Source organism: Carassius auratus, unplaced genomic scaffold, assembly GCF_003368295.1.
Source record: "Carassius auratus strain Wakin unplaced genomic scaffold, ASM336829v1 scaf_tig00036751, whole genome shotgun sequence".
Classification (NCBI taxonomy): domain Eukaryota; kingdom Metazoa; phylum Chordata; class Actinopteri; order Cypriniformes; family Cyprinidae; genus Carassius; species Carassius auratus.
Genome location: NW_020526338.1, coordinates 1 through 12302, shown reverse-complemented (window position 1 = coordinate 12302; position 12302 = coordinate 1). Strand labels below are relative to the sequence as shown.

The 12302-nt window shown below is 35.1% G+C and overlaps 1 protein-coding gene across 1 annotated transcript; it reads right to left on the bottom strand.

Moving 5' to 3' along the window:
* Positions 1 to 2101: 2101 nt before the first annotated feature.
* On the bottom strand, positions 2102 to 11332 carry LOC113082783 (solute carrier organic anion transporter family member 4A1-like). Its single transcript, XM_026254240.1, is given in 12 exon segments — positions 2102 to 3005; positions 3970 to 4183; positions 4468 to 4643; positions 5009 to 5171; positions 6131 to 6383; positions 6496 to 6650; positions 7667 to 7778; positions 7873 to 7994; positions 8692 to 8782; positions 9334 to 9706; positions 10776 to 10889; positions 10891 to 11332. Coding segments are annotated over 12 exon segments (2211 nt in total). The 5' UTR covers positions 11185 to 11332; the 3' UTR covers positions 2102 to 2861.
* Between the last annotated feature and the right edge of the window lie 970 nt (positions 11333 to 12302).

Here is a 12302-nt window from a genome sequence, read left to right as displayed (position 1 = left end):
GTTTGTTCTATTTACTTGATGAGCTGAAGCAGAAACACTGTATGTAACCTTTCGTTTTACAACTTGATATATCTGTGTTTGGACCGAATCATTTTTGATGGCATTAGCCCGCACAAGCTACAAACACATGCTTTCCAATGGACTGGATAGGCAGAGTAAAATGTTTTTGAGTAAATCATTATACTCGTTAGTGCTATTTTATTTTGGAGGGTTATGTGTTCTTTAATGTGTTTTGAATTTCTGTGTTTACTGTTGTGCTGAACTGTGCTGTTTTCTGAACTGCTACATAAAGATTACAGTGTAGGCTATATTGCTTGCTTCACTCAGTGAATAGAAGCTGTGATAATTAATTGTGTATTGTTTAAGAAATTGAATAGGAAAAATAAACCTAAATGTAAATTCTGAATAAATGGCTTTAGTTAATTATTTAAATTGACCTAATCTAACTAAATTATGTCGGCTCAAATAAATTAATTCTAAATGGAAAATAAGACATTAAGTGTAAATAATATATTCCACATTTCTAATTAAGTTGTGTAATGCCTAAACAACATTGGTGCTTTAAAACATAGGGCCCAAATGTCTGATGCTGTATTAAAAATGTAGGATTCAAATATAATTTAAAACTCAAAATGAATACATTTTAGGATTTTAAAAACAATGTATGAAAAGAACATGAAATGAAAAATAAATAAATTGTGCATTTAGATTTAAGTCACTAATATAACTTCATGTGTCTTTGTATAGACAGTGTGTTTGTGTGTGTGTGTGTGTGTATATATATATATATATATATATATATATATATATATATATATATACAGACATAGTTAGGAATAAAATATGATAGCTTGATTTTGTTTGTTTGTATTTGGGTTGTTATTTATTTTTTATTGAAACATCTGCTTAAAAAAACTACTTGACAAAGAAAGTTCCAAAATTGATTATATTACAAGTGATTAGAAACACAAACAAATATCAATAAAGACAATAACAGGCCAACTCACAAACTCTTTTTGTGGCACAAGACACATTTATCTTAGTCATTGGAGTAAAAAATACACATGAACAAACACAGTCAAATACAAACATCATGTTACTCTTTGATGTTGCATGTTCAGTTTCATTTGCAAATCTTCAATTTCCGAGTGCATCGTCATTTAGGGTTTGCCATCAGAAAGTTGATGTAATCCATCAAAGTCCATCACGTCAGAGAAAGAAAAACATAATAATAATAATAATAATAATAATAATAATAATAATAATAATAATAATAATAATAATAATAATAAGATTTCTGAAACAAATGCATTTAATAATAAATAAAAACCTCTACATAAAGTATCATTGGCCAAATGCTTTTAGTTGCACTCAATATAAGTAAAGTAGGTTTATGTGGCAGATATTTATTATTCTTCTTATATTTGGATTTAAGCAGCTTGGCATATTTTACTGTATGCTTAAAAAAAAAGAAAAAAGAAAAAATGCTGTATGCTTATTTTATGAGCGACCGAGAAAGTGTCCTTTTATGTTTTACAATACGCCATTCTGAATGTCCTGTAGCTGAAAATGAGTGCAAGAATAATTTTCAATGTAATCTCAAAGTGAAGTGCTTTTCAGGAATATCCCATCATGGGTATTATTTTTCAACCTGGTATACAGCTGCAAAAAGTTCATTTTGAAAACCTGCTTCCTTTTCATCACACCTTGAAGCCTCGCTGTCCTGCTCAGTCCTGAGTGTTTTAGCTCATTTATAAATGTTACAAATATTCAGAACTGATGAAAATCAAATACAAGAATCACAAGTCATACTTGCTTTACATGGCATCAAAATGTGGATTAGGTAACACTTTAGAATAATGGTACATTAGTTTACACGATCTAAGCAAGAACAATCCTTCTACAGCATTTATTAAACTTAGTTGATATTAATTTCAACATTTTCTAATGCATTACTCAAATCAAAAGTTGTGCTTGTTAACATTAGTTAAAGCACTGTGAATTAGCAAGAACTAACAATGAATAACTGTATTTTCATCAACTAACATTAACAAAGATTAATAAATACATTAATAAATGTATTGTTCATTGTTTGTTAATTAATATTAACTAATGGACCATTATTCTAAAGTGTTACCGTGGATTAGAACGGTGTTAAATTGCATTGCAGTATAAAACTTGGTTTAAATGGCACATATAGTAGTTCACTACAGTATATGGTTCAGATGTATATTTTAATCAGTGAAGTGAGTTTAAAGTGCATTTTGAACATGATCACATGGGTTGAACATTTCAATGGACATTGTCTTTTTCTGTAATAATTCTTTCTAACTGTGCTGGCTTATGCAAAACTCTTAAGGCACAATTTGCAATTAATTGTCTAATTTTTTTATGTATAACTGAGCAGCAGTTATATTTTTATATTTTATAACAGCTTAACACTTTGTTCTGTACATCGGCACAGTTTACTATATATTACTCTTTCCATTTCATTTATATTAAGTGCTCTATTTCTGTATCATCTATGGCTTTTTCCTTACAAAAATGCTCAAATTTGACATTTAAACTACAAAAATTTCAGTTTATTCCCAAAAAATTATCTATTGTCAAATTAAGATTATGCTGGCTTTTGGTCATTTCTGTTTATGTAATATAAATGCTATGATTTAATTTATTGTGACAAATTCTTTCAGTTCTTATATCTGTGTCATTTCAAATTGGTGGGCCAATGAGAACATATCACAAATGGGAACAATGTACAGTTGGCGGGATGAGGCACAGTGAGCAGTGAAGTTGTTGACCTTATACGGTACACACACACACGCGTACATGCAAACTTTAAGGTGTTTTTGTAGATGGAGTCATAATTTGGTGTGTGGGTTGGAGATGATCTCAGCGGGGAGGTCTTTGATTGGCAGGTCTCTGCTCTCACAGCTGCTCTGAGGAGACTCGGGAGGCGGCTTGTAGAGCATGGCAGCCAGCAAAAAGAAAATGGTGCCTAGAACCTGAGAAAAACAGAGAAATTAAATAAGTCAAAACAAAACTGAAGTCGAAAGAAAAAAAAAAAAAACATATGGTTGATGTGAACATGATCTTAAAGTGAATTATCTATAAATGAGGCCATACAAAAAATCTGGGATTAAAATCTCATTTGAATCAAGAATTTAAATATTTACGTGTCAGTAGTATCATTTATAATTGTACAAAATATTTCTATTTTGAATGAAATACTGTTATTTTGAACTTACTATTCAACAGTGAATACTGAAAAAATATGCATCATGATTTCTAAAAAAGAAAAAAAAAATAGCAGTACAACTATTTTCAGCATACATGATAATAAAAAAAATGCTCCTTGAGCAATACCTGCATATTAGACTGATTCCTGAAGGATAGTGTGCCACTAATATAAATTTTAAGATGCAAAAATGCAAAGCAAAAAGCATTAACGAAAATGAAATTTTAAATTAATATTCCTTAAGGTCTCCATTATGTATAAATGGCAACAAATAAAAAAGTAAGAAATGCATTAATGACATACATGTCATTTTTAATTAACTCTGTCAAATTGTTAGGCAGATGTGACCCTGGACCACAAAACCATAATTATCGATTTTTTTCCCCCAAAAATCATTGGGATATTAAGTTCCATGAAGATATTTTTTTTAATTTCCTACTTTAAATTTATCAAAACATAATATTTGATTAGTAATTTGCATTGCTAAGAACTTAATTTGGACAATTTTAAAGGTGATTTTCTCCGTATTTTGAAATGTTTTGCTTCTTAAGATTCCTGTTTTTCAAATAGTTGTATCTCAGCCAATTTAAATTTTGAGAAATTGACCCTTATGACTGGTTTTGTGGTCGAGGATCACAATTGAGAAGTTAGTCTCATACAAGTAAAAGTATATTAAATGTGGAATGAGTCACCATTTCTGAGAACACTATTCAAGTGTGTTTTTACTTTACCTTGTAGATAATGCCTGCGATGAGTGAGTACTGGCTCATGGCTGAGTTGTGGTACAGGTAACAGGAGCCGTATTCCCCACACTGCTCCTCCCACAGCAGACAGGAGATGTCAATCACAGAGCCGAACGCTATAGGGCCTGGGATCCCACCGAGAGTCCTTACTACGATCCACTGGATTCCAAGTCCAAACGATCTCTGACTGTCAGGAACACACCTGCAGGAGAAGACAGACAATCACAATATACAATAAACACAAGCATCTGTATCATAAGGTAAGCCACAAGAGATCCTAATATATGTTTATAATGTTTGGAACTTCAAAACAACAACACTTATTTGAAACATAATTATTTTTCTAATATTATAAATGTTTTTACTCTCATTTTGATCATTTTAATGCACCCTTGCTAAATAAAATATATACTTTTAAAATCTTTAAAATGAAAATAAAAATAAAAATCTTAATTTTGAATCATAGTGTAAATCCAATGGTCATACCTGAGTGTGGCAGTAAGTGCGGGGATGCTGCAGAGGAAAGTGAAGATGATGATGACGAAGAGGAAGGAGAGGAAGGCTGGCATGTGATTGCAGGACGACACGCACCTCCCTTCTTCAGCAAAACCTTGTTCTCCCCATGATATATTCCCTACCACACAGCTGCAGTCGGAGAACACCTATGAATGCATACACACACACACGTCAATTGGGCCAAATTCATACCCAAGAATAAGACCGATTTATTTTTTAATTCCGAGACCTCTTATAAAAATAATATTTTTCTTTGCATCAAAACAATACATAATCGAAAACATTTCAGCAGCTTAGTTTTAATAATTATGTGTATTACTGTTCTGAGACTTATAATGTCTTCATAGTACAAGCTCAAATATGGATTTCAAAAGATAAAAAAGAAAATATGACCCTTTAAATGCAATTACATGTCAAAATGTATGCAGTTAAACCAGAGTGAATTGACTGATCATGTTGTTAAAAGAGTGTATGTGAAACGGTGAATGTGTTGAACATGGGGTCTGTGTACCTGTCTGCCTCTGGGGCTGTCCGTGTGGCTGAGGGAGCTACAGCCGGCATGGCAGGGAGAGAAATACATCACTCCATCCGCACCACACACGGGGTTAAACAACTCCTCAACACAGTGACAGCCAATGTTACAGCTTACGGTCAGGTTGCCCAGATCTGAGAAGCTGAGAGAAGAATTTCAGTTTTACATTTCATTTGACCTCAAAACAAATGTGTTTATTCACATCGGTTAATTAATAACCCCCCCTCTTCACTTCATAGGACAGTAGACCCCGGAATTAAAAGCAGGAGAAAGGGGGAACTGGACAGGGCACATTTTGACATTAAATAATAAATGTGCTAAATTAAGTAGTCAATTCTGTCAATTCATTTATTTTAAATCAATTATCTCAAAATGGTGTCATGTAGATTTTGACTTCTTGCTCTAATAATAAACTTAACGACCCTCTATATGTGTACATATTGCAGTTTTGGGTTAAAGTGAACATTTATAGGAGTAAAGGTGCTGAATACGCAGGCTGGCAGCTGATTAGTTATTCTGTGCCAGCATCACAGAGAAGACTATAAGAACCGAGGAAAGGCACAAATAAAAAAAAAAACTCAGCATATCTCCAAAGTGAACCGCTGAGTCATAAATGATTTAAAGTGGCCATTGTTAATATTATTTCAAGGCTTCACTCTCTGTCCTTTTATCTCTCAAATAGATGTACTTCTTTTACACACACACACACACACACTGTGCTGATGCCATTTCAAGTGAACGATTGAAGCCACCCCTAGACAGCTAGACAAATACATATGCAAATCTTACTTACACCATTATAATCAATATTTATTTTCTTTCCTACCCATATAAGGTAACATATAACTCCTGAATTCTTTGATTGGATCTCTGAGACATCAGGTATGTTGTTGTATATATGTATATATATATGTATAAATACGACCTATCTTCCTGAATAAAGTTGAGAATGCTTTGGTAGTGCATCAATTCTCTGTGTCTGCTCATTCATTCTCCCAGGCTAGCACAGCAACAGAACACCACTCGGGTTGATGACAGGGATAAATAACAGATAAACTTCCAAAGATTGAATCGAACTAATGAATTCAAAGGGTTTCATACCTGTTGTTATGTATCTCTGTCTGCTGGTAGGGGGCACTGTAGTGGTCGTGTGTATTGTTGTTGTAGTATGGGGCGGTTACTCCCGCCATGGGCACATTAGGACAGTGTACCAAAAAGATGAAGATAGCCATCAGACTGACCACCGCACACAGCATGCAGAAACGGATGATCCCACGGCAGCGAAGCTTCAGCTTATTTACAATGAAGCCACCCAAGAAGGTACCTCCTCCACCAGCTGGTACCACCATATACCCTGGAATGAGAAGATGCAGTTAAAAACAACACAGTGTAGTTCTTTCCTATAAACCAAGAGTAATCTGAGCAAGAGGGTGTGGCACTGAGTTTGATCGACATGTGATTCTTACCGAACCAGGTTGCTGCTTCTGAAGCACTCAGACTAAACTGAGACTCCAGAAATTTGGGGCCAAACGTGGACATCCCGGCTATGAGTGTGGCCTCCGTGGCCCCAGCGAGGCACAGAAAGATGAAGGTAGGGTTCTTCAAAAGCAGCAGCACTGACCTATAGAGAAAAACTGAGAAATTTAGTTATTCAGTCATTTTTGTTTAATGATTTGCGTCTTGCAAATGAGCAGCACAACTCTGGAGCATGATTTCCCAATGTTACAATTAGAAATTGTAACTGATCAAGCACCACTGACAAGCAAAAACAGTCCAAAACAGTTCTAAACAAATAGGTTAGTGGATTTTACGGTTAATGTGAGAGGACAACTGAAGATGGACTTTTTCACTTAAGGAAGAGTAATTATGGAATCTTATTTTGGTCAGAAGTAATTAACGCCCTGATTACTGGATTTTTTTTCTTACAAACACAACTTTTTAATATGTAATTAAGTGTTTTAAGTACTCTTTTTGAAAGTATGCTAAAGCATACTTATTATTCATGGATTGGACCAAAATCTGGACAAAATTAAATGCTTTACATACATTAATCCTTTTTTTTTTTTTAAACAGCACATGATGTTCATTTGACATCTCTTGGCCAACTATTCCTACATATAGATAGCCATTTATGGATAATATTCAACAGCATCAACTGACAGCATTGATTTGTGCTTTTTTCTTTTATTTCGGTCAAAAGACCAATAGGTAAAATGCAGCAATTATCTTTCAATGGCCTTTGAAAACTGGATGAAGGAGAAGAAAAGGTTTTAATGATATCTAGTGGAAACATTGCGGCCAGATGAAAACTTGTAAACCAAATGAAAAACGGCAACCCAGTAACTTGTACATGGCAGTCTGTCGGATCTTTAAAAGTAAAGTGTCAGTAAAAAGTGCTAATTTCCTGGATCTTTAAAAATCTTCTAGGGACCCATCACCCATCTGAATTCGCTTAATATGCCAGAGAAGAAAACTACAACCTCAGCTACTTCCCACAGCTAAATATAAACACGGTGGTACAGCAAGATAACAAATGGTAAAATGTGGCATATACTGTAGTTACACAAGTATGGCTTTTGATATGTTTGAAAAAACAGCAGAGGAAACAAACCATCCTCTATGGTCATGTGTTCATACCTGGGCATGTCCTTTACTGTTTTGCCAAACTGAGGATCAGATGCAGTGACCTGACTGCCATCCTTCAGCTGGTGGGCCTCTGAGACCCGCATGGCCACATACCGCTGAGAGCCTACAAGACACAGAAAGTGAGACTGTTAATCACACTAATACTATACTGTACTGCAGTCATTTGACTTCTTTTCATTTGGGTTTGTGGGTAGCACCTGGTAGCTGCCGTGGGTAACCTAGTATGGGCAGAGCGATAATCAGAGCTGCCGCTCCTCCTGCCAGGAAACCAATCCACCAGGCTCCCACCCACAGTGGGTTTTCAGGAGTCAGCTCTGTCCTAAGAGAGACAGAGAAAAGTTATAGCTTGAGTATTACTATGACTCAAGAAACTGTGCAAAATTAATTATTTGAATCAAATTGTCATGTTTTTGTTATTTCTATGGGTTTATGTCTGTCTGTGTTCTTTGTCATGGAAGTCACAGGGTCCAAACTGAGCCATGTCTGTTACAGAAATGTAAATGTAACCCTCAAAATAATTCTGCATTTCTGCTATATCCTTTTTGCATTCGTATTTTGAATACATACAGGACATTTATAAGCTTTTTCATACACTACAAATGTACATTCAGTTTTTATGCATAAATCTACTTGTGGAATTTTAAATGAAAGGTTTGTGTGTGTGTGTGTGTGTGTTAGTAAATTAACAGCCTTTTGACAGCCAGAATGTTAATCAGTGCATCCCTACATCAAAATGAAGATAATAAATACATATCAGAATTTAAATAAGGATCAGATGCAATTCAAATACTAATCAGAAGGAGTCTGATACTTGTTGAAACCTTTTCAGGAATAATTCATCTAAAAATGCTAATTCTGTCACTTCTTATGTAATTATGTATATTATGTCTGTAAATTATAGATAAGCATGGCCTTAAAAATAATCTTTCATTAATCATTTCAAGTTGTTACTTTACTTATTATTGGGTATTCATTTGCTAAACTCAAGATTATTTTTGTACACATTAACCACTTACGTTTGGTCGATTTCTGTGTAGATGTTGAGAAAGAATCCACCCAGCAAGTATCCAGCTGCAGGTCCTACAATGGCAGCTGTGTAGAAGATTCCTGAGAAAACAGAAGAAAGCATATCATGTCTCTTCGCCTCCCTCTTCTGCCCCTTTAGTCAAATGAAAGCTGGTCTGGGTTCACAGATTCATGTTTTCTGTTTTCAAAAGACACTGTAAGATGCTGTCTGTATTTCCAGTGCCTATGTCCTGAGAAGAGGAAAGCAGGGTAGTGATTGTCCTCAATGGCCTTTGAAAACTGGACATTGGGGAGAAAAACAATGGAAGGAGGTTTTATTGATGTCTGAGGTGGAAACTAGTGGCTCTCCCTGATAACAACAAAACAAAATGACTAGGTGTGTCAAAGCCTGAGTGGGACAAAACGACAGGGCTCAGTGAGAGTAAAGATAAATTCCATTTGTGCTTTCCATTCACACAAAATCATTTCAGAATATAGATCTGAGTGCTTGAGTACTTTTGAAATCAGTTGCACAGTCACATATAAACCAGGGAAAAGCAGGCCAAGCTAAATAAAATACCTAATATCAGCCTAATACAGGACATATATATATATATATATAAAAAAAAATGTTATGGCATCATCACACTCACCTATATATACAGGTGCGTAGTTTGACTTGACATTCTCATCTAGGTAGGTGACCCCGAGGGTGTACAAAGGGGTTGCCCCGATCCCATGCAGAAACTGTCCCAGCATAAAGACGAAGCGGTAAGCCGAGAACCCACCTTCCTCGCTGATACACGTCTCGGTGTGATTGGCCGAGCACAGTCCCATGCGCTCTGGTACTCTCACCTGATAGGGTGGTGTAGTGAAATGGGGCAGGGCAAAGACCAGAGAGCCCAGCGCCATGATGAGCACACCCCAGCCCAGCCATCGAGGCTTATGACCAGTACCACCAAAGTAGCTCACGAATGTCAGGCACACACAGGCAGCAATGTCATAGGAGCTCGCGATGAGTCCTGCCTGCAACGGCATCACAAATTACACAATGTGTTAATAATGCTGAGGTGTACATGAATTGCATTTGAATAACGTGTTACCTGTAATGTTTGAGATTAGGGCTTATGTGTCTTGTGATATACAAGGTGGATGGGTTGTGATGCTTCTCTGATTTAAAGTTACATTTTATGGAATTATATGCTTACTACATACCAAAAGTATATCAAGTATATATAGTCAAATATTTTTTACTCCACAAGGGCGTATTAAATTGATTAAATGTGACAGTAAAATACATTAATAATGTTACAAAAGCTTTATATTTCAAATAAATGTTATTCATTTGAACTTTCTATTCATCAAAGAATCTTGAAAAAAAGTACCATGGTTTCCACAAAACAATAATAAGCAATATTAAACAATGGTTAGAATAAAAAATGTATCCCTGAGTGATTATGTGACACTGAATAGTAGTAATGGCTGCTGAAGAAAAAAAAAAAATCTTTGCATAAAATGAATAAATTGCAGTTATAAAATATAAAACAGTTCTTTTAAATTGTAATAATATTTCACAACATTGCTGTTTTAACTTTTTTTTTCCATCACATAAATGCAACTTTGGTGTGCATAAAAATATTTACATTTTGAACAGTATTTTATTATCATTTGCACCATATGCAAATATGGATTTGATTATGACTAAGATTAAGCAGAGTTTGTCCATGTAGCAAGTTTTTTTTTATTTATTTGGTCTATTATACTACAAAATAGTGAGTCAGATCTATATATTTTTTAAACATATTTTGATCATATAGGCAAATGGTTAATTTGATTACATTTAAGAGGGATATATTATGGCTGTTACCAAATATCAGATAATTTTCATGTATAGCCAATGAGACCTTTTAGACTATTTTGTCTAAATAAGTAAAAAAGCTAAAACAAACAAACAAACAAACAAACAAACAAAAAAAAAAACGAAATACTGTAATCAATCATTTTGTGAATTTAGGCATCACAACATTTTAAATATACACAATGAAAATGGATATTTATGTTGAAATTTTGCTTAAGATTATATGTAAGAATTGACCTGGTAGCTGCGCAGGTCAAAACGTCTCTCAATGGAAGTGATGACGGTGTTGATAAAGCCGTTGATGATCATGCCTTGGAGGAAGGAGGCCACACAGAGGAAGAAGAAGAAACCAGCGTGGGGTGTTGAAGGTCTGGATACACTTTGGGGTCAGTGCTCCCCATCCACAAAGATTCTCAGAGTCCGTAGAGACAAACTTCACTCCAGTGGGTGGCTCAGTGTGGTCAAGCTCCAGTTTGTGAGTCTGGTGGAGAACAGTGGGGGCATCTCCAGGTAGGCTGCTTGGACCAGAGCCCTGAGACTCCACTGGGCTGGATGTGTCCAGGCTGGGTCCCAGTGGACTGTCACATATGACCAGAAGCTCTTGCTTGGAGCTGAAGGAAGTGTCATTGTTCAGCAGGTGGGGCATGGCCCCAGCAGGGGGCACTGTGACAGACTTTGTGAAGGGTAAGAACACAAAATCTTTCCCACAGGAAACACTGATTCGATGTGTAGTTTTGCAGAGTGATACAATGCCAGTCTTTGGAAAAGGATCCCTTTATGGAGTTTCTTACAGATTAAACTGTTTACAGATTAAAACTGAAGTCATACAGATTTTGCAAAACAAAATTCTGCAAAGAAGAGTGAGGAAAGAGACAATTAATTAAAGTTGTCACCAACTTCCGTAAATCCACAGTAAACAATATAATGTATTAAACTCCAACAGTAAATCTATTCAAGTACTGTCACAGATTGACAGGGGAAAGGAGCTCAAAGGAGGCAGATAATCAAATGAACAGTCTTTAATAAATCCACATGGGAGAAATGGCGAAAACAACCTCTTAACATGACAGTGACAGCACCAAGAAACTGAGGAAAGGCAGGGCTATAAATATTCAACCAAACAATAGACTAATAAGATAATTAATGAACACAGGTGGAAACTAATTCACTAATCAAATGACACATGAAAACAAGGTCAAGGCAGGGAGAACACTCAGAACATAAACATGATAAGTCTACCACAGAATTAATAATAGTAATAATAATAATAATAATAATAAAAAAAAAAAGGTAATTGCAAATTTTTATCTTAGAATTTTGACTTTGTTTCTAACCGTTACTAGAAAAAGAGAAACTAGAATAAATGAAATAATAAACTAGTGATGCTGATGAAAACTCGAAAAGTCAGAATTGTAGGGGGAAAAATCGTAGTTACCTTATTTAATTATTTATTTCCTTGGCAGAAACAGCTTCCATTAAATCGCAGAAATAAATGTGAACATTTTTAAATTTAGGTGTACAACATCTTGACTGGGGCAGTACCTTTAAAGGCACAACTTTGTTCCTTTCGGTTGTTCTTTACCCCCTAAGGGTTCATAGTAATATTATGAGACCATATGACCACATATTACTACTCTAAGTTACTAATATGCACATTTATGACAGTGTATGAATTAAAATGCATAATATCTTCTTCTTCTTCATTTTTTTTTTTAACCATGACTTCTAGACAGACTCTAAAAACTCTAATGAGCAGGGATTAGT